At 35.8% G+C, this 26,972-nt stretch overlaps 1 protein-coding gene across 12 annotated transcripts in view; it reads right to left on the reverse strand.

The window, feature by feature from the left end:
- Positions 1–26,972, reverse strand: part of Ftcdnl1 (formiminotransferase cyclodeaminase N-terminal like) — a 58,584-nt gene that overhangs the window by 21,186 nt on the left and 10,426 nt on the right. The window contains exons 1-4 of one of the 12 annotated variants that reach the window (XM_040294664.2): positions 13,749–13,855; positions 11,315–11,433; positions 8,390–8,485; positions 6,932–7,084 (exon numbers count right to left, since the gene is read on the reverse strand). In XM_040294664.2, coding sequence (XP_040150598.1) covers positions 6,932–7,084; positions 8,390–8,485; positions 11,315–11,426 — 361 coding nt within the window. In that variant the 5' untranslated portion in view covers positions 11,427–11,433; positions 13,749–13,855. Of the gene's footprint in view, positions 1–6,931; positions 7,085–8,389; positions 8,486–11,314; positions 13,595–13,748; positions 13,856–26,972 lie in introns of those variants that run through there. The other 11 variants (XM_040294663.2, XM_013365480.4, XM_021720585.3 and 8 more) reach the window with 11 other exon arrangements.

The following is a 26,972-nucleotide window of genomic DNA, read 5'->3' on the forward strand; positions in this document are numbered from 1 at the left end:
GTTATTCTTGTCACTATTTTAGCCAAACTTATTCAGTAAGTATGAAGAATGAGATAGGAAAGGAAGAAAAGCTAGTCCCATGGTATATTATCACAGCTGGGAGCAACTGGGAGTTGATCCTGCTGAAATGAGCCTCAGAACTCTCCATCTCAAGGACAAAAGAGGAGAGCATTTAGCTACCAGATCAGTCCTCCCATGGGTCAAGGGTTTTTCAATGGAGTGTTAACTTGCTGGTGCTTCAGATTGCAGCAAAGCCAATATTAGAAAAGACTGTAGCCCTTTTGAGTACAGTTGCATTCATCCAGTATTTTGGTTTGGGACAATTAATTAGGTTAGTTCATTCCAAGTCTCCCATCTAGCCTTTACCTTCCTCATTAGTACCTGTTTTACAGTGAAAGATATGATCCTCTTACATTTACTAAGGCTATACTAATACATATTTGTGAATAATTTGATAACTCTCCTTTATGATTGAAATGTCCTAAAGGAACTGGAAATCAATCTTCATGGTTTAAGTACTTTGCTAAAGCACAATACCTCTTTTTTTCAGCTTTTTATATGGTGGCAGTATCCTATAATTCTCAAACTAAATGCTAGGCCCTAAGTATATTTATAGCTGTAAAATCTACTATTGTTTTTATACCATGGCAATGAAGTGTGTAGCAGTGTCGATGGTGCTAAAACTATACCAGAATCCAGCACCTAAATTGACTAATCTCAAACAAATTCAATGCTGTTTTATGAGACAATCTCCATAGCAACTGGAGAATCAGAGGAGAAAATTCTTGAAGTGAAAAGTTGCTCCTGATTTGCCAGATCAGCCCATGTTTTGACAATCTGTAATGAGGTAATCAAAGGGTCTCAAGACTACCATACAAGTGTTGACACTCTGTGAATCTGTCATGGCACATGTCCTCTAAGTCATAAAAATACTCAAAAAAATCTACGAGGCTGATAATTATAATCAAATTCATTAATGTTTTATATATTTGAAATGAAATAAAAAGTAAAAATCAAACACACAAGAGCTATTTTTTCACTTGTATAACTTTAACTAGCACTTGATCTTTCCCATCTCCTAAATAATAACCTCAATTTATATGGAGGGCAGAAACATCATTTCATTTGATCAATAACATTAATGACATTAAAAACTACTCCCCCATCATTTATAAAACTCATAGCTATGGTTCAGACTTTTTAAGCTGAACATTCTGAGCCTACACAGGAGGTAGGCACATTTTCACTAGGAAATCACAGGGAGAATTTGCCTAAACACCTTTGGCCTAACACCTCCCTTCTAACACTCAAGCTTCTTCATGAAAGTTGATTTGCAGGCAAAAGGGTCGTGTGACAGAGACACTGGCTCCTGCATGTGGAACAGTGAGTAAAGGAAGCATGGAAGTCCAGAGAAAACCACATGGAGAATTATACCAAACTTAGAGAAGTCCAGAAATCCAGACAAAATACCTTCAAAGCTGAGTAAAAGTTAAAAGAGTGTTCCTGAACATTTATCAATGATTCCAAATTCATAATTAAAATCACCAAGAATTAAAAAAGTAAAAACTTCAGACAAAGATGGAAGTGTACATCCATATGTTTCTTTCATTTCTACCAAAACCACCAAGAAAAAGATAGTAAAGACACTTATGTTTAAAGCATTTACTCAAACAGAAAATGAAAGAGGAGGCAATAGCATTGGAAGCTGGAAAGAATAAATGAGTGGTAGATGACTTAGCAGAACTCAGGCAGCAAAAGAGACAACAGAGAAACAACCTGACTTACATGACGAACACCTGGAAACAGAACTTGTAAGACGAAGTGTGTTTAAGGGCAGTTAGGTCCCACCCAAGCTTCACACAGGCAGCTGCCTTAACTCGTCCCAAAGAGGTGAAACCACAAGATGTCTGGCTGGGAAGTATGGGGCACAGTAGAGGGCACATGTGATTCATGAAAAGCGAGGAATTAGGAGACATTTACAAAGCTAAGAACTTTGGGGTCTTCTTTCAGGACACTGGCTGCTCCTCTACACTCTGGACTAAAGACTAGAAGATCCTTCTGTAGGGAATTTCAACAGCCCAGGAGAAAGACCAAAATAACACTTGCATGGGAGTTCCCCAGAGAAACAATCCAGCTGGCTCACCCTACACCTAAAACCCAATATACATACTAAAAGTATACACTTAGTCTTTTGGTGTTCACTCAGAGTACCTTCAAATACTAAGAGGGATCAAAAGACAACTAAGGAAAACAGAAGAAAAACAAGTACATTGGGGTTGGGGGACTACTGACACTACACAAGAAAAAAATGCCCAAATTATCCTTTGTTAATGTATGCGTGAGATAAGGCCAGGACTTATATTAACAAACTAAATGGGACATTCAGAGAATAAATAAGTGCTCATGGAAATTAATATAGAAGAAATGAAAAACTTATTGAAGGCTTGAGAAATAAAGTAAAGGAAATACACCAGAAAGTTTAGCAAAAATATAAACAGATATAAAATAAGAGAAAATAAAAGAAATGTTGGTTAGTAGAAAAATTCTACTATAAAAAAGGGCTTCCTATCCCCCAAAATCAAGGCTGAATGTTCTCTCTGATACGTGGATGCTAACTCACCATAAAAGGTGCTCGGGTCGGGGGGGTGAGGTTATGTGCAGAGGGAAGAATAGAAATTTAGTGGATTAGACAAAAGGGAATGAAAGGAACGGAGAGGGGCTTGGAATAGTAAAGACAGTAGAATGAATCAGACGTAACTTTCCTATGTATGTACAACCAATGTAATTTCACATCATGTACAACCACAAAAATGGGAAATTACAGTCCATGTACATATGATATGTAAAAATACATTCTTCAAGTTGTGTATAACTAAAAAGAACAAATAAAAATTACAAAATAAATATAATAGGGCTTCCAGAAATTACTGAGAAAAGAAATCATCAATGAGATAATTTAAGAAAATTGTCCAGCATTAGAGAACCAGTTTCAAGGATAAAAAGGGTCTGCTAAGTATCCAGCATAATGAATGAAAAATGACCAACACAAAGGTACATCACAGAAATTTCAGAACACGTGGAACAAAATCTCATAAGTTTCGAGACAAATGCTAGGTCACATACAAAGGATCAGGAATCCTAAAGATTTCAGAAGACTCATCAGCAACATAGAAATAAGAACTCATTGACACAATGTCTCCAAAATAAAGTTATTCTAATAAGAATTCTTTACCTAGCCAAACAATAAAGTGTGATGATAGAATACTGGCATTTCAAACATGCAAGATCTCAAAAGTGTACTTTTGAATACTCACATTTTTTTCTGCAAAGCAAATAGAAGATATAATGGGGGGGAGTGTTAGAAGGGGCATAAACTAAGAAAGAAACAAGAGGGAAAAAATGTGATTCACACTCAGGAATCAGGGTATCTAACACGGAGAAAGGCAAAGGGAGATACCATAATGATAGTATTCTTAAAGCACTGAGGGCAACTGGTCCTAATTAGAACAAGTCAGAGAGTTCTACAAGATATTTAAGAAGATGAAATTGATAGGACTGCTCTATCTGAATGCATGGAGAAATATATTTATTGACAGAGAATTTGGGGTTGAACCAGTGACAAGTATAGCCATGTATTGCTTGTTGGGGATATATTCTGAGATATGCATCATTAGATGTATTATTTATACAAATCTAAGTGGCATAGCCTAGTAACACTTAAGACTATAGGGCACATACACAGCACTGTTTCTGCAGTCTGTCATTGACTGAAACATCATTATACAGTGCATGACTGCATATAAAATACCAAGTAAACAAATCATCAAAATGATAATGATCAACTCCAGCAAAAAGAAAGTTATGCAAAAAGGGTAAAATAATAATAAAAGTATACACAATTCATTGTGAATAAGGTTTACACTAAATATTAATCCAAATTTTGATATACAAAGAGGAGAGAAGATTAGGAAATGTGTGTGTATGTGTGTGTGTGTGTGTGTGTGTGTGTGTGTGTGTGTGTGTGTAGGGGAGAGGAGGGGAGAGTTAGAGGACACTAAATTCTCATCATCTTCAGTGAGAAGTCAATAGTAAGCATAAAAAAGAAAAACCAAGAAGTACCAATTTAAGTATGATATTAAGACATATGGACTTTAATATTCAATAATAAGATAAAGAGTTGAAAATACTTGGCTCTGAGAGAAGGAAACTGAAGTGATGTGGGTAGGGAATAGGGGAGGTACTTAAGAGTTTTTTAAATAAACCCTATAAAATATTTTATTTTTAGCCACATGTATAATTTTGATTTTTAAAAAATCAGGAAAGGGAGGGAAGAAAGAAAATAAAGGGAAAGAGAGCAGGAGGAGAGGAAAATTTTAGAGACATAGAGATCAACATTAGATATAACCTAATAGATTGAATTGTGGGTTTTTATAGAAAATGAAAATCAAAGTCCAAAATATTGGAAAAAAATCTATAAGCTTTAAATAAATATAGACCCTCCCTTTATATATGTATATACATACATATAAAATATATAATACATACATTTAATCTGGGTTTTAAACTGTAAATCCATAGCCAAATGACAGCATGCAAGATGTGTATCATGTTATTTAAGTTCCCATTCTTGTACTGTTTGTAAGGGAGGGATGACACCATTGTACTACTCCTTTCTTTCCTATCCTCCAACCTCCTATGGGTCTGCTTATTCTCTATTAGCTTAAGCCAGTATCATCCTCCCAAACTGGTCCACCTGCTTCTCTACTCTGCCATTTTCAATCATATTCATCTTTCTATCATGCAGGCAAGATGATCTTTCTAAATTCAAAGTCAATCAGACCATTTCCTTGCTGAAAATACTGCCATAGCTCCCACTTCCTTTAGGTCAAGTGTGAACTCTTCAACCTGGCCTCCAAAGCTTCATAACGTGGCTTCTTGAGCCTCATTTCTTAACATTTCCAAGGTCTTTCCCATACTCCACTCTCTTTAAGCTCTGGACAGTTACACTGAAGTCTGCACATCTTTGAATTCACTTTTGCATTGCTTTTCCCTTTATTCTACAAGTTCTCCAACAAAACATTTTATGCAAAATTATGTGTGTGTTTCTGTTATGCACACACAAAAGCACAAGCATAAAAACTTACAAATAATGTTAATAGAATATATAAGTTCATTTCACCCCAATTTTGGACCTAATTTAAGAAACCCTTTGTTAAGGTATAAGTAGGCTCACAGCAGAATTTCTGCATACAAAGTATATGTGAGGCACACATAAATATTAACTGTTTTTCATGCCACCAGAATGTCCTGTGCTGTGCTTTGTCCCAAAGAAAGTTAACTAAATTATCTGAAAGTTGGTTTCCCTGGAAATGGGTTACTCTAGTGAAAAACATCCCCTCACTGTTCTGAAAACAGCAGGATCCTAGAATGTGAATAGTTCTGCCTCATAAGAATGCCTGAGCATGCAGTTATAGAAAAAAAAAAAACTTAAAAAAATTTGGATGATATTAGATGAACAGCTGTGTAGAAGGGGGAAAGTAAAAATAAAAACTGCATGTTGGAGCATCAAAATAGTAACCATGTACAGTATATGACTGTTTTTAATCAGATGAAGATTGAAGCTATTACATTTCAAATCAAATGTTATAAATTAGTTCAAGAATGCAGCTGAGCTCTCATTTAATTAGAAATGTCCATGTTTAAATCATGAGGTACAGTAGCTGCCAATGAAGCAAAAGGGCAAGGGAAGGGAGAAATACTGTGTCCAGACCCTCTGGTTCTCCACCGTCTCCTACACACAGCAGAAACATCTGGGGGGAAGGGGGGACTAGTCCTGATGTAAGGAAGAACTTCATGTACTAGCTAATTTGAGAGTTAATGTAATTGCCTATAATTGTTTTGAAGACAATTAAAATCATTATTCTGGTCTGGACAATTCTAAGCTCTTCGTTTCTGTGTGAAACATATTTTCTTCCATGCTGAATTTTAACTCTTTCTTGGATCAAAAGTAAAGCAAATTTGGGGCCAAGATTTGCTTGGGAAAATCACTGCTTAGCTGTCAGGTCACATTAAAAAACAGCACCACAGTGAGGTTGTCCCTTTGGAAACAAGTCTCCTTTCCTATTTCTGGGATTTGATGTAGCTCAGCTGAAGTCCAAATCGACATCCCAAATGTTAGACAATTTACTATTAAATAAAAATGAGAAAACATCATAGAGGGATTTTTGAGGTCATACAGAGAAGAATGCAATTATCCTTAGGCGGGCTTTTCCCCAAAGGTTATGAGCCTCTGCATCTCGTAATTAACCACGGTGCAGCGAGAGAGTCCAGGCAAAAGGTCTTTCTTTTCTCCCAATTTGCCGAATTCAAAAGCACCTCAAGTGACACAGCTCACATTTTCCAAATTAAACTTGGCCCTAGGGTTGAAATCAGGCACATGACAGATCAGCTCTACAGAAAATCTTAAGAGAAAGTTGTGCATAGGGGAAAAAGGAGGAGGGGGGAATCAGAGGGAAAAGGGGTAGTAGTTTACATTTAAGTGGTTTTTCAACCTCACCATTACCCCTGCTCAAGAAAATAGGACACAGATGGGCAAAACAAGCCATCATTTTGTCCTGAGAGTCAAAGAAACTCATTAGAAACGACTATTGTTTCCTCACAATCTACTGTGAATTTGTAAGAAACAAAATTATTGATTTTTTTTCTTTGCTACATCCCACAGCAGCTACTGATCCCTAATGTCATGGCATGGAAAGTGGAAGGTTGAGTCACAAAGACAGTGTGCCACTGCACCCTAACACTTGTTGACATAATTCTTCAAGGCTGACTTTTCCCAGGGAGTTGAGAAGTGATTAGCTTTTCATTGTCACAGACTATTTGGGTTTGTAAAAACAGTTTCCAACAGGAATAATAACCCAAAACTTTCTCTTACTTCTGGCTACAGCTCCACACTCGTCCACTCCAACATCAGAGAGAGGGTAAATGGGGATCAGGTCCACTGCTCCCAGGCAAGGGTGGACTCCCTCTTGAACCTCCATGTCTATGGCTCGGAAGGCCTCCAAACAGGCAGCCAGAACACAACTGCCTAAAAATGTGAAATTGTAAAAAAAAAAAATCATTAAACTCTCAATTGTTTCTAAAGAAGAAGTTATGATTTTATTGTTCCACTAGCTGTTCTTTTGTAATCTGTACTAAAGGTTTGTTTTCCATCAAAATAAATAACTGAAAAATAAAAGATTCAACATTTCCCCTCACCCCACCTCCCAACCATCATATACCTTCATATTTCTTCCCAAAAGCTGAAGAATTATGCAATGTTTATTGGTCTTAAACAATTGTTACTTTCTTATAGTAGGTAACTTTTATTTTCTTCAATTAATCTGATAAAATTCCTTTTAATTTCCAGAATGATTTTTAAGTAATTATATTAAAATATAGAAAAAAATTCATAAAACTTTAGAAGCACAGTTTTGTTCTTATCTAGTAATTAATTGAATTATTATATCTAATACATATTATAGACACCTGAGAGTTTTTTTTATTATTCTGAGTTTCCATTAGCAGTACAATATGATCATTTCCACTGAGAAAAATGAAGATTTTACATCTTATGTTATGTAACAGTCAAGATAATCAGTTTTATGCTTGCAGGAAGTTAGTGGTTAGCTCTTCAAACTTCAAGAAAACATACTTTTGAAAGAAGACAATCTTCCAAGTTGAAGATAAGTTTATTTGAAAATATTGTGGGTCCTTTACCAGGCAATATTAATATAACATGTGGGCTGGGGATATAGCTTGGTTGATAGAGTGCTTGTCCTGTATGCACAAGACACTGGGTTCAATCCCCAGCACCACACACACACACACACACACACAAAGAAAAATAAATAAATAACATGAACTTTTGTTCACAATTGTGATTCTTCAAATTCAAAAAGTTGTCCTACCAAACCCTACACTATCCCTATGAGACATGGAGCCCATTTTGTTTCAACCTATGGTTCAACTAAAGATTTCAGGCTACCAACCCAAAACACAACTGCTTAGTATATTTCATTCCATTGGTGTCAACTTGAGTGACATCAGGCTGACTTTAAAACTATTACTACGTAAGTTAAACCCTGAATGTATTAACCACAAAAGACAGGTGATCATCTTCAGCAAAAGGATGTTACTAAATCTTAGGCCAAAAGGTCCACTGTAATAAAGCAGAAACAGAAAGTTTTCGAGATGTACTCAAAGAAAGGATAAAATGAAAATTGGGGGTAGAAGCCTCACTGAATGGAAGGAAGTATGCAAATTTACACAGGAAATCAGTAATTAAGGAAGACACCTGAAGCCTACCCTTCACCAAAAAAGATAAATATGTAAAAACAAATTAAACTCTTACCCAACTTATCAACAGAAGCTGCAATTGTAATAACTGATCTGTTGTAGTCTTGATCAGAAAATATATTGAGCACTGATACTTCAGGATGTTTTCGCCCTGTAAAGATAATGTCAAAAAAATGCATAATTTTTTTCTATAATGAATCTTCATACTTATATTCTTCTGATATAATTAAATTTAGTCTGGTGGAAAAAAATCTGGGATGGGAGCTTTGAGACACTCTTAAGAATGAAATCATGAGTAGTGATGTCTACTTCTTACAGCATCTTACAGTATAACCAGACGGTTAAGCTCAGACATAAGTGTTTGATGTCTGAGAGACATTTGCTTGGACTTGTTAAATGAATTTGCAGAAGTTTTCTTAACTCATCTAAGAAGATATTCCCTTCAATCAATGGTAAAATTATATCATTCTAAATTTTCCCCTTATCAAGCTTATCTTCTAGGCCTTGTCAATATTTCCTTCCAAAATACAGAAACCAAATTGTCTGATCAAGTTGTGAAACATGGAAAAACTAGTGACAGGCCAATTAATTCATAGATCAGAGGTCTCTAGTGTGCATACACCTGTCCATTAGAATCTGTTCTGACTCCACCATCTCCTTTCTAGAGGCCACCAACAGCTTTCAGATGTTAATGACTTCCAGCTTTTGGTGGCTTATGACTCACTTGAATGTGTAACCTGGAGGAGAAAGCTGCCATGGCAGCCATACATAAATTCAAGTTATTTTTGAAGTTTACAAGCCTGGCCTAGGCTCCTTAAAACTCCCCCTAAAGCCTACAAAAGCAAATTCAAAGTGAAGGACAAAAGTTTTTAGGCAGTAATTAAACCTTTAGCTATGCTATTATACCTTGTCCCCCTGTCTCCTGGCAGCTTAACAACTAATCTTTTCAGAGAAAAGGAAAAAGAAGTTACACCCAGGAACTACAGCTTACAGCAGCCCTACACTATTAATTTTAATAGCATGAGAAGATAAACATATGTCACTTACTTAGAGTCAAACAAGCACCTATAGAGAACCCTGCCCTGGTGTAGGTCTAAAATTTATAACTCAGGTTCCTTTACCTAAGACCTTTTTGGGTCATTTAAATGTGCTCACATTGCTTAATGAGAAAAAAAATAAAGTTTATATAGTTTTATTCCACTCGCTTAAAAGTAAATGCCTTTAAATTATTTGTAAAACAACAGGTTGACTTTCTTAACTAGTGCTACCTGCCCTGCATTTTTTAAACTATAAAAGATGAGACAAGAACAAAATCATGCAATCTCCTATTTTATCTAGTTTTTCAACATACTTTAGCTCCTGGAAAAAAAAAAAGAAATGATTTATTTTTTTTTCTCATCCTAAATCATCTTCTGAAAGGCTTTTATTCTCAGTTTCATATGATTCAATTGAATCAAATGCTGAAAGAATGAAACACTCTCTCCTGCAATTTCTTAAGCACGCATATAGGGAAAAAAATGAGTGCTGGCAGGAGGAGCTGTCAGTATGAATCTCAGCGGAAGTAAATTGTTTGGGATTTGTAATGGAGTATAATAGCTATAATTCCATTTGAGCGGCTGCCACTAATAAGCTGATAAAAACTTCGAGTTGAGACCCAGGCATCCATCAGTGTGTGCTTCCACAAATGTCTCTTACATTCACTCAATCACAGACACAGGTAACCCACTCCCATTAGATGTACTGTTTCTGACAATGAAGAGCCTAAGCTGGCTCTTTCCCACAAAGAGCGTGCAAAAAACAGCTGCACACAGACTCCAAAGGGGTTTTTAAATCAGCAATTATCAGGAATTTTCAGAGACATTTCCAGCTCCTCAAAGTTGTAAGACAGTAACTTAAATGTGCTCCTAGTTACGGATGGGTTGGAGAGAAACACTTCTTTCTCATGAAAACCACATCAAAAATGACAATCATAAATCAAAATGTACTGTTGCAAATGCTTTAGGACTGTGACCCTAATGCTCACCTGTTGCCAAAAGGCTACTGACTTAGTAAAAAAAAGCATTTATATTTAAATAATTGTAAGTTTGTAAATACCATGGCTTATATGTAAAAGCAAAAATAAATGGTATCTAAATCATGTGTCATCACATGAACATTTTATGAAGGGTGGAAAAAAAAAACATAGCAGTATCTCTCATAGTAATATGGTCCTAGGAAGTATGAAGGCTTGTTTCTATGTTTATTTTGAGGTTATTTATTTATTTGTACCAGGGATTGAATCCAGGGGCACTTAACCACTGAACCACATCCCCAGCTCTTTTTTGTATTTTATTTGGAGACAGGGTCTCATATTGAGTTGCTTAGGGCCTCACTAGGTTGCTGAGCCTGATTTTGAACACAAGATTCTCCTGCCTCAGCTTCTCAAACTGCTGGGATTATAGGCCACCATGTCCAGCAGAGTCTTCTATCACCAAATTTCTGAGTGACCTTATTTGCATCACTTAAAGACAACTGCCTAATAGTTTTTTTTTTTTTTTCCCAGAGAATGGATTGGAAATAATAATACTGTAAGGCTCTGCTGGCAGGAGTGCTTTGAAGGTGGTTCATGTTTGGCCAGTTTATTTTCTATTTAATCTGCTAAATAAAAATCATAATGTATTACTATGTTATTTTATTAATGATCAAATAAAAGGTCCATGAAAGAAGCATTAAGCTTTTATGTAAATCTGTCCTGAACAATTCACATCTCAGAGAATCATGCAAACGTAGAGGTACATTCCTGAATGTATGCAGACATTTAAAAAGAATATCTGTGCACATCTGAGTAAGTGATTTATCTCAGCAGCCTGCAGTTACTTCAGAGGAAGCTGTAACAGCTCAAGACCAAAGGCAGAATTCTAGAAAGAAAGTAGATGTTGAGTACAAAAATGACTATCATCGAAACACTGCAATATCCATTTCAACTGTTTGTTGTTCCTACCATTTTTTTCAAGAGCTGCTTTTGCTATGTTCTCAACAATGTATTTTCTTCTGGCTTCTGAAATGTTTAGTAAGCAGACAGCCAAACGGGACCCCAGTCTGGAGGAGGACATGATTTTTCTGGAATTAAAAAAAAAAAAAAAATCCTTTATTTCAGTCTCTAGACCTCATTCATATTTTCATGTTCATTAACCATAAAAATCACATCTTTTTAGAAACCTGGCAGTCAGAATGTGAACACTTCACTATTTCACATTCCTAGAAAACATTTAAAGAAAAAATTTTCAGAATCCCATGTGCATCATTCATATGAACATGGTCACACAATTATGAACATATGAACATAGTAACAACCCTGTAAATGCCTGGCAAATTAGTCTGGACTCTGTTATATAAAGGAAACTTTCTCATTCAAGTAGGTTATTTCATTTAGGCATGATCTTCCTTAGCTTATCCCTTTTTTCCAGGTCTGTAATATTTAACAAATAGGCAGGATCCTTTTATAAAACTAGAAAATCTAGATTTACTAGGGAAATGCAGAAAAGGGGAATGAGGAAGACTAGTATTTTTTAATATGACAATTTTTGTAAAAACTGTTCCTGTTGAAGAAAAACAAAGCGCATATCCACAGGTCAGGCCATGGACATTATACAGTCAAGAGGCCCATTTGGGCTCTATGAATGACAACTATTTGATTAACTAAATTCCTCCTTGTTCTTTGACCTCCAAAGTTTCTACATCAGTTTAAAATTTTTTCACAGGACTGTACTTTGAACCAAAAGATGATGCAGATTCTGGTACATGTGACTCAACAATGCCAAAAATGTGATTGATCTTTTGTTGAAAATGGCTCAATTACACAAGTTTTAGAGGTTGCATTGACTCTAGAATGGCATTTGTCAACTAATCTTTTCACACCTCAAACAACGACATTATGATCTAAAGGAATTAAAACACCTCAAAATATAAGAAAACAATTCCTCTTTTCAATATCTGGTCATCATAACGTTGGCCTCTTTTAAATATCAAAACTAAAAGTTAATGCAGCCTTCACGAATTCATCCGACAAATTTTTGATGAGGGTCATTTTATGTCCTGGAAATGTCTCCATGTGACAACACTCCAGAGAATGGTGTTCAACCCTGAAACAAACAAAACAAATTTAAAACAAAAGAGCTCTGGTACAAATAATGATCTCTCCACAAATAAATGTGCTGTTTTCTGTTCACTAAGATTGTTGGCCTAATCATCTTAACCTAGAAGGATGCAGCACTTCGAAGTTAGTTGAAGTTTGCAGGCAGATTTTCATATTTTGACCATCAGCTCACCAATGCAAATTCATAAAAATAGGATCATTAGGTTCTTCTAGACATTAATAACATTGTTGTAATCGAGCAGCTCAGACCTCTCCCCTTTCTGTGTAAACAAAAACTTGCTTTACACAAGGGTTGTGGGCGTCTTCTGGTTTTCATTTGTTTTCAGTGTGTTTATGTAGCTTAATTGTCTCATCAGGCACTTTCCCAACATAATTATGCTTTTTAACAAATGGTGTTTATGGCAACCCCTAACAGTGCAAAAGAAAGGATTAGTTTCATCCTCTCATTCCACAGTTTGATTCCCTGTGGACAGCTAAATCACACAAAGATGGTGTTAGGAAAATCTACCTTCACAGCAAAAAGTGAAATGTGCGCCAATACAAGGCGTTTCGACAGTTTCCTCTAAGAAAGTGACCCAAACGCAACCCCTCGACCCATCCACTTCATGGTTTGGGATAAGGAGATCCCAGCCCACCGGCCTCTCAGTCACTCTTTGGCGACTTCCGGTGATAGACCGAAAGCTGTCCCAAGAGGAACTAGCAGGGCAAATCCAAATGAAGCAATCCTCCACGGGTCCTCCACAGATCCTCCAAATCCTCCGCCTTGGGCACACGCACCTCCGCACTGGGGGCCCGCGGAGGGCACCGGAGCGCGATCTCCGGTCCAGAGCCCCCAGCGGAGACCACGTGTGCGGTCCTGCCTGGCTCCGGAGCGGGGCGTCCCAGGGTCAGGCAGGCGGAAGGGTAACCCTCGTGGCTGAGCGGCTGCCCACGAGGCCCGCGGCCGGCTGCCCGGGTGGGGCTCCGGGGCCCACAGACACGCTGCCGCTAGGGAGTCCGGAGGGGAACCGACCTGCGCCCGAGGGCAGCGGGGAGCACCGCCGCCGAACCGGAATCGCCGCGCGTGCCCGTCGCGCAGCCTCAGCCGCGGCTCCGCCTCCCCGGCGCCCCGGGGCGCTCCACCCCGCAGCACACCGCCCCGCAGCAGCTCCGAGTCCCTCCCGCCCCAACACGGAGCAATGCGACTGCCAGGGATCCCGCGCTTCTCGGAATTACACGATTCTGTCTTGCAAGTGGGCGACTGTAAAAGGGCATTAGGATCTAAGGATGAGGTCTTTACCCATTGATCGCACACCAGCAGGGGGCTCTTCGCTGGTTCCCTTAGGAGGAGCACACACACCTTCTTTGTGGTACGTTCCCTCCCTCCCGAGACTGACTTCCCCCGAGCGCCGGTGACTGTGAACTGATTCCACCCCCGACAAAAGCAGCACTTGTACATCCCCATTTAGTCAGTTACAGGGAATGTGAACCACGCTTACGCATTTCTTTTTTTCTTTTTTCTGGGCTAGTCAACCTTGAAAACACATTTCTCTTCCCCCCAAAAAATCAGGACCTGTTTCGGGTTGTTTTTATTTTTTATTTATTTTTTTAATGTAGCCAGGATTAAATGTCATCATTTTGATCCAATTTCGCTCCTCAAGTGAAATAATCACTAAATAGCACTTGGACGGAATAAATTAATTTTTAAATCTATTTTTTAAATTTTCTAATTATAATTTTTAAACACAGATTTGAGGAAATTAACATTTTTGTGGACATTTGGTTTCTAGCCTAATGTGGCATAAAAATAAGTAACATGACGAGTGTTAAAAAAAATCAGGTTCACGATGCTTCTCACATCATCATCATTGTACTTAGATGTCACAACAGTATTATGTGCGATTATGTCAGATCCAGCCTTCTCCATCTCGGAGTGTTGGCAGGTAGGAGGGTTGTTGGCAAGAGGAGGGGTGTTAACCTCAGGATCCTGGATTCATTCCAAGGCTGGTAATTACATTCTGCCAGCCAAAATTCATCCCATAATTTTAATTGGATAAATCCTTTCTGGCCTAAGCTACTGCTATGCCTGTCAAACTGTTGCCACATTTCACCCCAGAGGTGTCTGTGTTTTAGTTGCAAGAATCAGTCCCTTTGAGGTTGGCTTATCAGTTTAAATCCTCAAAGTGCTTTGGGATGCTTTGGAATTAAAAATATATTTAGGTATTTTTTAAATATTGAATCTGCATAGAAATGCATGCAATAGATATGCCTAAGAACTGATACCCATCTAATGTCAGCATTCACTAATTTGGGGAGCTTTTCAGCCAGATTTATGTCCCTCACTGTCTTTGTGTTTCCTGTTGAAAGATTGTCTTGCCCATGGCTTTAGCTTCCATTTTCAAAAAAGTAACCACAGTGTCCAAAGTTTCCTTAAATGGTGCGACAAAAAACTGAGGCCTCTTTATTTCACCTTTCTAAACAATCAAATGATAAAACTGCTTTTTAACAGGAGACAGGATGGTAGCATTACATGTGGTCTTATATCCCTCCAGGGAAAACCATGTGACACCTAGGGCTTTTAACTAGCAGTAGCAACTGCCAAAAGGAAAGTGTCTTCCTGCATCTCCTAATCCTCTCTGTGAGAAACTCTCTCACACAGGATGACTGGGGCACTAACATTCTGGAAGCGTCTCTTCACCATTTTGCTCACTTCAAACACAAATGGGTAGAAAGCAGGGCCCAGTGTTCTTTGTGGAAGGCAGCATTTGTCTCCTGCCTGAGGACCACAGCATGTTTTTGGAAAAGACAAGACAGATACTAGTGCTTCCTGTGAGAAGTTTAGCAATAAGATTGAAATTATTAGTTGTGCTCTTCAAGAGTAGAAAGATGGGCTGGGGATGTGGCTCAAGCGGTAGGGTGCTCGCCTGGCATGTGTGCGGCCCGGGTTCCATCCTCAGCACCACATACAAACAAAGATGTTGTGTCCACCGAAAACTAACAAAATAAAATATTAAAAATTCTCTCTCTCTCTCAAAAAAAAAAAAAAGAGTAGAAAGATATCACTGGTGTTAGGTTAGCTCTAACACATGGAATCCCGCCCAGATCCTTATTTACAAGAGCTTTATGTTACATTAATAACATGCCCATATTGTCTCTTGTTTTTATTAAACTTAATAATCTTTGGAGGGATATTCAACCTTTTGAGTTAATGAATTACACTGACTCCTAACAACACTTGCTAAATCTACCTTCTGGGCATTAGTGCTTTTGCTCTTTATGATTCCTGTCCAGAAGCAAAGAAGCACTGGAGTAAAGAATAGCTAAAACTTCCCAAGTGTCAGTTACATCAATAGGCATCTGCTGCTTTCCCACTGGTTTCCTTAGAGAATACTTTACCCCCTCCTTTTCACTTTTGTGAGGGGGGAAGAACTTAGGTCTTATAGGAGCTTTTTCCTGGCTTATGTGATCTGAGGAGGATAAAAGAGTCTCCACAAATGTACCTGAGCCAGGGAGTTGACTGAGCAGGACTAGGATTAGGGTGAGATAAGTAAGGAGCTCAGCCTACCCTAGGTGCAAAATCCAACTGGGCGCCAAAAACCTCAGTAGTTTTTAAAATCAGAAATTCATGCAAAAAATAAGAAACATGGTAACAAAGTACCAAGATTTTCAATAAAGATAGGTTCCTCCCTGATCTTGTTCCTCAACTGAGCCTCACCCTGATCTCAGCCCCATGGTTGTGTTCCCCTTTGTGCCAGTTTATTTTGGATTGCAGGACTAAGAGGAAACTGACCCACTCCATTCTGCCTAAAACCAAATATGTCAAGGTAAAACTTTCCAGACCAATGGAGACATATAGTTTATAATCTGTTCAAGAGTTTCTAGACTGCCATAAATTGGAAGCAGTCAACTGATTTCCAAAGAAGAGAAACTCCCATTAGAATAAGCAGAAGAATCAACTTTACTTACCTGATACATTTCAGTACATGGTAATTGGGTTTCCTATCATGATGAAATTTTGAAATGTTTTGAAGAATATCTCTAATTAATATTACATATCTATGTTCATATTCTAGCATTTTTCAGAGTTCAGGAGAACCTGAGTAGAGAATTACTGTTGAAAAGACAGAATTCCCTAATGTAACATTTTTTTTCAGAGATTTCACTTTCATCATTTTTTACACTAAATCAGATTTGATTTCTACCATCTTCTTTCTTGTGAGTTTAAATTATTTCATGTGATATTATGAAATATATGTTCTATTAGTCATTAGCTAAAATAGCAAATGGGTTTCATTGTTGCCATTTTTACTGTAGTGGTGGAAGCTGTGCTATTCATTTATTTTAAATGAAGAAAAATAACTTGATGTCCAGAAAGATGTTACAGTTACTACTAGAAATACGTCCATTACATATATATATATATATATATTCCTTAATTATGAAAACCATATCTAGCTACTTTTGTCTTAATGAAGGAGCAGGGGAAACTCTACACAATTTCCAGAATTAACTGTTTTTCACTTTAATATTCTGGAAATATCTTTACCTTTATAGATTGTGCAATGGATTACCTTTGCACAATTCCTCTGGTCTACTGAGCTGTGTCATGAAAAACTAGTAGAGAAGAATGTCAGCATACTGATTGGCTTAAATTGAAATTACTTGTTATATATCCTATTCATGAACAGCTGGAACATCTCAGGTAATAAGCCAAAAGTTAAATTCTGTCATCTGCCCATCTCTTAATTCTTTCCTTGCCTTACCTTCCACATGGTCATTTGGTTACCCTTTTCTTTATTATGGAACCAGACATTGAATAAAATGTTTTTTTTATTACTGTTAGTTATAGTGCAGATTTTGAAAATCAATTCCTAAAATAGACTTTGAATTTTTGCTGAAAATTTTGTTTTAATTTATGGGACTGCACTTAGATTATTTCTAAAGTTATTATAGTTTACAAAATGTATCATTGTATTCAGAAAACTGCTGGGAATGGTTAGACATTGTCCTCTGAATTTTTGTTGCATTGTGAGGTTTTATAAAGAAATATTTACTTAAAAATTTCAACCAATGCTGGTGACTGCCAGCTTTCATTAAGAAAGATACATGTCATGGCAGTCAGTAGCATCCAGTCATGCTCTGAACTTATAGGCAACTTTGTACTATTGTTGATGCTGCTATTTAATACTCATAGGTATATACAAATGAATATCAACTGTTATTGACACCAAAAAGGTAAGGAATATACTGTGTGCACAGAAATCAGCCACCCTGAACAGAAGCAGTCTTGTCTTCATTCAGATCTGTGTTCAGAGGCATCTCTTGTTTTGAAAGGGAGCCTTTCTGGAAAGAACCAGTCCTGGTTCTTACTGCTCTTAAAATCTGCTCTTAAGGCACATTTCAAGGTCTTTATCTGCAGAACATTCAGACTGAAAGTTTAGATGAAGGTTTTTCATGCTAGTTTGTTTGTCTTTTACTACATATCTTAGTGTTTGAGGATACTTAACTTTTAAAAATGTACCTTTTTATCACATGTAAATAGAAAATGTCAAATGTATTAGGAAGGAGTGGAAAAGATAAATACTTTGGTGCTGATGTTTTTAATGTTTTCTGTATCCTACCTTGTGCTTCTCAGACATTATTCAACTCTTAAGTTGGAATTCTATGCTCATAGAAACATTTGAAAATAAAAATTCCTAGGCCCTCAGGCAGAAGGGATTTAGAGATCATCTGGTAGCTCCTCAAAACCCTTCATTCAAGTGATGCCTCACCTAAAGCAATAGAGATGCAAGCAGAGCTTCTAAGGGACCAGGTGGTAAGGGTAAGCAGTTGGGGTGTCCCTGTAGTTCAATATTTTCCCCACTTCTGCTTTTTCCAAGATCCCTTCCTGAACCCTAAGGTGCCTTTGAAAACCACAGAATTTTTTTTTTTGGCCTTAAACCCTTTTTAATAATCTGATAGAATGTTTTCATCTTTTAAAGATTAACCCTGGGGCTGGGGTTATAGCTCAGTGGAAGAGTACTTGCCTCGCATGTGTGAAGCACTGGATTCAATTATCAGCACCACATATAATAAAATAAAGGTCCACCAACAACTATTAAAAAAAAAAAGATTAACCCTATATCTTGAAATGAGGGCCATAATGTGGTCTCAAAATGTAAGTGCTGTAGAAAATCCACATTACTCTGTAATTATTGGATGGATTTTAATAATTCATCTGATGGAAAATAAATATGAATTGCTATTCAAATCTAAATGACCCACCAAAAATTTTAATTAATATTCAAGAAAATGTGAAGCAGAAACCAGAAGGATAAAGGTTTAGAGGAAGGAGGAAGAAGGATTTAAAAAGATGCAATCAAATAGAATAGACAATTATAGTTCAGACAACAAGCAAGGATGAAAGTGGTTAAGTTACTGTATCATGAACTAGTTTGGAAGACTGTAATACAGCCCTTCCCTTCCCAGTGCCTCCATCACTTTCAACATCAGTATTTTTAATTCCTTTATTTTGGATAAGAGGATGGCAGTGTTCCTTAAGGGAGATTTCTGGGGTTTCTGCATTTTGTTTAGATATGGAGCCTGTTTTTGTTTTCTGCACTGTACCCCCTTCCTTTTTTTTCTTTTCTGTCATGTTATGCCATTCAATATTTTGATAAGAAATTTGAATGACTGCAGAATTGTGTGCAGGAGTGGTTTCAGCCTCCCATATATTAAAGCTGAATTTAAATTACAAATACAAAAATATGTAATGGAAAATATACAATGAAAATATGTTTTGTAAATCAGAAATAAATTATATCAGACATTCATTTGATCACTACTAATTTTATTCAAAATTCACACAATTGTTAATAGGTAGGTTTTCTTCATTTATTAAAGGGAGACAAACTCTTCAAACTTTTATTTTTCTAAAACATGAATACTTTTGAAGTAGTTATTCAAATTACAAAATAAATGTTAAACTACTTAGATCTAATTAAGTCTACAACTTATTGATAAAAGTACAAGTAGTAGAAAAGATTGAAGAAAATATGTTTTAAGAATTTATCCTGAGGGCAAACTCAATTAGTTATTTACTAATTGACAATAGTAAACCAATTGGAGAACTGTGTATTCTGCAGAACTACTTGATCTTTTGATCTTCACAAGTATGTGCAACCTTAAAACAAGCACCAAATATATTCATAGAATATATTTTATTCATTTTAATGAAAGTAAATGTGACAAAATAATTTTGTATATTGAAAATATATGATCTTTTCAGTATGATCTTTATAGAGAAGATTTTTAATGACAGTTGCAATAATAAATCTAATGGTAATATTTAATGTATCTAATGGATTGAATTTATAATTACAAAACAAAGTTTTAAAGCTAAAAGAAAATCTGACATGGATCCCATCAAACAATTAAAGGTGTAAAACTCAAACCTAAATAGGGTAAGTAATTGTCACATGTCTAATATCATTTTTCTACTTTAAATTTTAAGTATCTGGAGAATGAAGTTCCCAGAGTGGCCCTGTTCAATTTTTATTTTGGAGGGATGGTTCTCTTTCCTTGTCCCATCTTTCTTACTCATTATCTTAAAAGTACATGCTTATCAAACACACTTGGACTATTATATGCCTTTGGCTTTGTTTTGTCCTTTGCTCAAAATTTTATCTTCTACCTTCTCCCACCTTCTCAATAAACAACCCCCAGCCGGTGAAGCCTTCCTGAATTCTAGCCTTTTCCCTAGGATTCCCTTCATTCTTTCCTTGTTCCCAGAATGTCTTACACTTGGGAATGAAACACTGGTCACTTCATAAGTTGTTACATTATTTCATAACCATCTCTCCCATTATATTTAATAGGAATACTCTAATTCTTGTTTTAAAAAACCTCTGGAGCTTAGTACAGATTTGAATTAGATACTTTATAAAAATTTGTGGAAGGAATGTATTAATGGACTAATGGGCATATAATTATATACATAAATGAATGAATGTGGAGGAATTAATGAATGAAAAAATCAAGGAGATGAAATTAAGTAGGTTGGGATTCTCAACCTTGGCATTACTGTTATCGTAGGGCTGAGTAATCCTTTGTTGTGGGAGGCTGTCCTTTTCATCCTAGTATATTTATCAGCATCCCTGGTCTCTACCTACTAGATGCCAATAGCAACTCCCTCACTTATCCTTCCAGTTGTAGCTACCAAAATATTGCCAGACATTGCCAAATATCCAACCTGGGGCAAAAATGTTCCTGGCTAAGAACTCCTGGCATGGGTAAAAGGATAAGAGGATGTAGTTCAGGTTGAGAGCAGGGATTAGAAACCTGGTCTTTGTTTCAGTCTAACACTTTTCCTATGATTTAGACTTACTGAGATCCAAATTGAATTCTTAATTTTATCACAAAACATTATTGTTTTATTTTGTGGTGCTAGCTCTCATAAAATATTCTTAAAACCTGAGGTCAAAAACAAATTAAACAAAAATATAATTTATGTATACAGTCTGTAGAAAGCAACATTAGGAGTAAAGGCATGCCTTCCTTATATTGACTTATCCATTTTAAAAATAGTATTTATCTGTAGTTGATGTTATAAATGATACTTAGTTGACCCTGCCTAAAAGTTTGTTCCTAGAAGCTGTATAGTTTTTAAAATTTTTCTAAATGCCACTTTATAGCACCATCTTGTGGATCTTAGAGGAATTCATTGATTTCAGTTTAAAATGTCTAGCTATTTCTTCACAAAGAGAGTGAAAGAGAACAGAGAAACTATTTTTAAAAACGAAAATGCATTTTGCTTATTGAAATGTTCTACCAGACTCTGAATTAGGGACACAGGGAAATTTTACTTAAATTTTGGTATTCAGTCAATATTTACTAACTGACTTCAAGTACAGCTTACCCTTTGGCCTTTGGAAAGTCAAATAACCACATACCTATGTCATTGTCACATCTGCATTGCATAAATTATCATCATGTACAGGAAAGCAAGGACATGCCAACCAGGAAGGTCATCCTCATGTACTGTTTAATATTAGAACATTCATCTTGAATGTACAGATATGACTTAGAATTACAATTTCCTTCTCTGCTAGCAGTATTAGAAAGCAAAGTGATACAAAATTAGGGAAGATTATGAAAGTTGATAATGTTATTCAGAAAATACAAGAATGTTTAAACTGTTAAATTGAGAAACAGGCGTGTATATATATGGAGGGGGAGGCGAATAAATAGTACAAATGTCCCTGTGCCATCATGATGTCAAACTTTTAAAATTTGATTGCTAATATTATAAAAATATAATTGAAACTAATTTATTATTTATAGGAAGTTCATTCTATGATGATACCTCCCATTAGTCTCTGGAAAATGTTGATCTAATACTTAACCATTTGGTATTTGGCCTCATTAGGTATTTGATATGCCTCTATTCTAAATCTGAAAGTAAAGTAAAATGTAAAGGAGATTATCCCAAACATAATGGATTTGAAGTGTCTTCCTCTTTTTGAAACATGTGAAAATGTCCCTTCTAATTTAAAAGAATATTCATCACAAAATAGCAGGATCATCATATACTAAAGGCAGAATGGGAAGCCTGTGTAGGATTTCTGATGTGGAAAAAGCATCTCTAACAGATGGACTTAAAATCTAATTTTATAGGCCAAATATTTAATTAATTAAAATTCTTGTTTTTTTCCATCCTGATAAACAATCTCCTTGTCTTGTCCATGAGATAAGCTTCCCAGAGCCAAATACAAAGATTCAGCAAAAATTTTGTTCCTTAATCATCTCCTTTGTTCACCTTTTCAAATAGAAACATCAAGACCTGTCAACCAGTTTCATCCTGGGGCATCTAGGTATTTAAACTCCATTCTTTTATAAAATAAGATACCATTATTTGGGAAATGGTGAGAAAGCAAGGGTGGTTAAATACAATGTTTTCTACAGTAACTTTCACATGATAGCACAGTAGATGACTTTGCCTGTCTATATGGTTGAAAATAGATGCCCAGAGGTGGACTAGGTCAGCAGTCTAACCACCAGAGCAGTAGTTGTAATGGTATTTAGCTCTATTTAACCCCACGTTGCCTTTGTAAGAAGGCAGTCACTGCTATAAATAATATATTTTCTGGCCTTGGGTAAACATACAGATGTCTCTGATTAATCAAATATTGCATGATGGAAAGAACTTCAGACCAGAGATAAGAAGCCATATTTCTATGCCAGCCTGTCACCAAGTAAATAACATTGCACAAGTGGCTTCACCTCAATGCACCTTAGTTGCCTTATATGTAAAATGAGGGAGCTGAATTTGGTGTTTTTAAATCTCTTTTCAGCTTAAAATATTAGCATTCTATGAATTGTCCTCTTGGGTAGGAACATAGCTTAATTTTAATAGTCTCATTCTGAAAGTAAGCACCAAACGATGTACAGTTTAAGTATCTATGCCACATCAGAAAGATTTCATTTTACTTGTAAATATTTCCTTAAAGTTTTAGAGAATATCTTCTAATTCTGCCATTCCAAAATCAAGGCTCTAATTATCTGAATCTTTCATAATATACATTCCTTTATAGTTTTCCTGAAGAGGCCTGTAGAACATGAATCCCTTTCAATGTTTCACAAAGCAAATAACATTGGTTCTCACTACCAAGAACACTGTCTTGTTGAATATTCATAACAGCTAACATCATTTTAATGATGCCAGAAGCCATTTTACCTTTATTTTCTGCTGTTTTGGGCTTGATTTGTCATTTTCTTTTTGGCAGAAGTTTTTTTGGGCTACCATTTCTGAAAATGACTTTATTTATTTTCCTAACTGTATCATTTATCCTGTTCTGACACAAAAACCATTTCTGGAAAGATTTGATGCTTCTCGGGATATCTTTTCTAATTCTTTTGTTTTATTGTATTTAATTATTTTCTCTTAGAAACAAATAACCTCTGAACTTAACATTAGGATGGCCATTTTAAAGATAAACAAACTACCTCAATACAATAATAAAGTACACTCAATGATTCAGGCATCTACTGTTTTTATTACTGTAGCTATCATTTCAGAATCTGATACATTCAATGAAAAGGTAAGCTAAAACTATTTTGAGTTTAAGTTAGTGGGTGTCTCCTTGTGCCACCTTGGTCAAATATGGTTTTGTAATGAGAGTCATGTTCAATAATCAATGGAATAAAAAATATTTGAATGTGAGAATTAAAATTCATATATATGTTCATACATACACGTTATTATTTACAAGTAATGAGAGGATCAGTGTAAAGATTGGAATCTGAGGCAATAAGTAATAAGAAGGGATGACATTTCTACTGAATGCTAACCTCTTGATTTACCTTAACCTCTCACCTACTGAAATATGATACTAATTGTAAAACTGAAATACCAATGTGTCTCATGTTGAACATCACCAACAGTTGTGGCAAAGGTGATCAGTCAGTAAATATCAAAATTAGTCATGATTTTAAATATAACCATGACATACTAGAATAAACAATATCAGAGTTAATATAATTTATTTATTGGACCTTTATATGAAGTTAATATGATCAGATATTATGATTAAAACACTAAGCCAAAATGCTTTTGGTAACTGAGTTGATAACATTATATATTTTATTAATTCCATAATATAGAGCCATATATTTTAGTAGTTTATGTCATTAGCTGATGACAACTTTGTTTCTACAATATTTAATAAAAGGATTTTTATATCATTGGTACTGTTTTCTCTCAAAGTTATAGAGTCATGTTATTTTTATTTTATTTACAAATTAAGCACATTTAAATTTTAACAGAGAAATGCTTTTAAAAGTAGGAATTAGACATATTGTGGCCAAAATATTGAAAAACATAATCCCTTTTAAAATATCTACCATCTCTCTCTTTCCTTTCTTTTTAATTCTAACTAGTTAGTTTCTTTTGAAGGAGTCTTTTGCCAATGTTTCTGCAAACTATTTTTGTTTGAAAATTTCAGGGTGGAATAGTTTTTTTAGATGAAGGAAACTGTATTTGCAATTATAGCTTATAAAGTAAAGAAAACCATAAATTTCCTTTGGCATCAATTTGACTGAAGGTCAAAATTAGATTTCCTCTTCCTATAACATTTGAATTAGAAACCCCTCTTTCTGTAAGTAGAAAGATGCAGGGGGCTGGTGGAGTGATGTCAGCTGGAAATTACAGAATATGCTATATAGAGTTAAGGTATGATTTTAAGTGAACGGGTCACTTAATTTTGACCTTGTCTGTTAAGTAATTTTTTTGTCTTAGAACTGATAACATTTTATTTTTTAATTTAATAAAAAATTGGCTTTAAAAATTTTGGATTGGGGCTGGGATTGTGGCTCAGCGGTAGAGCGTTCGCCTAGCATGGGCGGGACCCACGTTCGATCCCAGCACCATATAAAAAAAAATAATAAAGGCATTGTGTTGTGTCCATCTACACCTAAAAAATAATTTTAAAAAATTTGGATTAACACTTATAAGAGTTGAATCATTTATTTTCATATTAAATTGCTCTAGTGATGGTAATAATTGCAAAGAATGGTATTGGGTCTATTAGGCAACAGAATTTATTAGGTACTATGAAAAATGAAAAAAAGTACTTGTAGAAAGAGAATTTCTGGCCCCTTAGGACCCTGTAATTTAAAGTTGTCTTTAAAAAAAAAAAAAAAGCTTCCATGACAAACATTCACAAATCTTGAAATTCCTCTTTAAGTGGGAAAGTATGGGGGTTGAGCTAGAAAAATCATCTCCTTTATTCTGATCATCTCTTTTAATCTTATTTGAATATATCATTTATGATGATATCTCAAGATAAATTGAGAATTCCAACACATTTCACGTTACTTAACATATGTTAGACTAACATTTATGTATGATGTCACAAATCACTGAGCTGAGAAAGACTTGAGAAAGTGCTCTACTCTAAAGTTAGCAGTCTCACCTTCCTGAACCCTCACCATAAGAGGCTCTGAAATATCCATAGAGAAGGAACACATGAGCCTTCATGATTCCATCTACGTATTTCCAGATCACTTTTTCAAGAAATTCCCTTTGCTTAAAAATTTGGCTCTGGAGCTGAGACTATAGCTTACGGGTAGAGCGCTTGCCTAGCACATGGGAGGCACTGTGTTCAATCCTCAGCATCACATAAAAATAAATAAAATAAAGGGATTGTGTCCCATCTACAACTCAAAAAATAAAAGATATGGCTCTGTTTCAAAAAAAAGTCCTCTGAAGAGGCTGAAAAATGTATCCCATGGCAAGGAATTAGACTTTAAGAGAAATGGAAAAATCATAAAAGGGTTACTCAGCCACAAACTAAGATTAAATTCATTTAGTAAATAAACTTGACTCATATTCAATCAATAAGAATCCCATGAAAACACTATAAACTGATAATTCCACCATCTGAAGAAAGGACTGCACGTAAGTTTTTTCAGCAGATGTCTGCCATTAGGTGGATATAGAAGTCTACCTTAATTACTCGGCAACTTTACAAATAACTTTCTTGACTTCCTCAGACCTTGTCCAAGGGACTACAGAAATGTTCTGAGGACCATTTAGGCTTTGTGTAAACAAAATGTGTATATATCCTTAGTTCTTCCCCAAGATCATCAATAACCTGGTATCAGTGATACTGTACCAATTTCCATCACAATTTCTTGCAGAGTTAAAAAGTATTTTTTATGTAGATACATAAAAATATGTAGATACTTTTAAAAATGTCCTTAGTATGCCTATGACATGTGTACACATTAGGCAGTATAGATGTTTACTGTCAGTAAACAGTATAAGGGTGTGTATTTGTTCAATTTTTATTGTAAAAAATTTCAAACAAAAAGTAGAGAGAATAGAATAGCAAGTTCTATGTGCCTAACTTCAATAATTATCAACATTATCCAATTTTAATTCATCTTTACTCATTTTTCCTTTTCCCCAGTACCCTACTCTTCGAAGAATGATTTTAAAGAGAAGTCCAACTGTCATATTTTATTCATAAATATAAGAGGAGAAACTTGAAGTGAATAGATCACTAGGCTTTCTATGACTTATATCTGTTTTGGGAAAGTTCAGGTTAACCAATTGATCACTGTCAGAGAGCCATTTGCCCTCATGAATCCCTGATGACAGCCCTGGCTCCTTTCTCTCAAAGATCTTTCTGTGTATATTTCCTTCACCACCCACTGATCAGTGGTATTACCTACGGAATACCCATGACTACTCATGTTAACTTGGCAACTTGGTTTGAAAGGTGTCCAGGGGAATGAATCACTGTTCATTCACTCTTTCATTTGTGTTCTTGTCACTGGAGGTGCAGTGTTGAGCAAGTTAGACAAAGAACCTGCACTCCAGCTTATTTCCTACCTTTGTGAGCAAGAGACTTGGAAGACTACAAAGATTGTTGTTCCTGATTCCACACATTTTCCATCTGGGAAACTTAAACTCTCACAAAATTCCTGTGAACTAAGTAAACTAAGTAAACATGTAAACTAATAATTTTTTTAAAAACCTGCA

The sequence above is a fragment of the Ictidomys tridecemlineatus genome, chromosome 7 (assembly GCF_052094955.1).
Source record: "Ictidomys tridecemlineatus isolate mIctTri1 chromosome 7, mIctTri1.hap1, whole genome shotgun sequence".
In the NCBI taxonomy this organism is placed as follows: Eukaryota; Metazoa; Chordata; class Mammalia; order Rodentia; family Sciuridae; genus Ictidomys; species Ictidomys tridecemlineatus.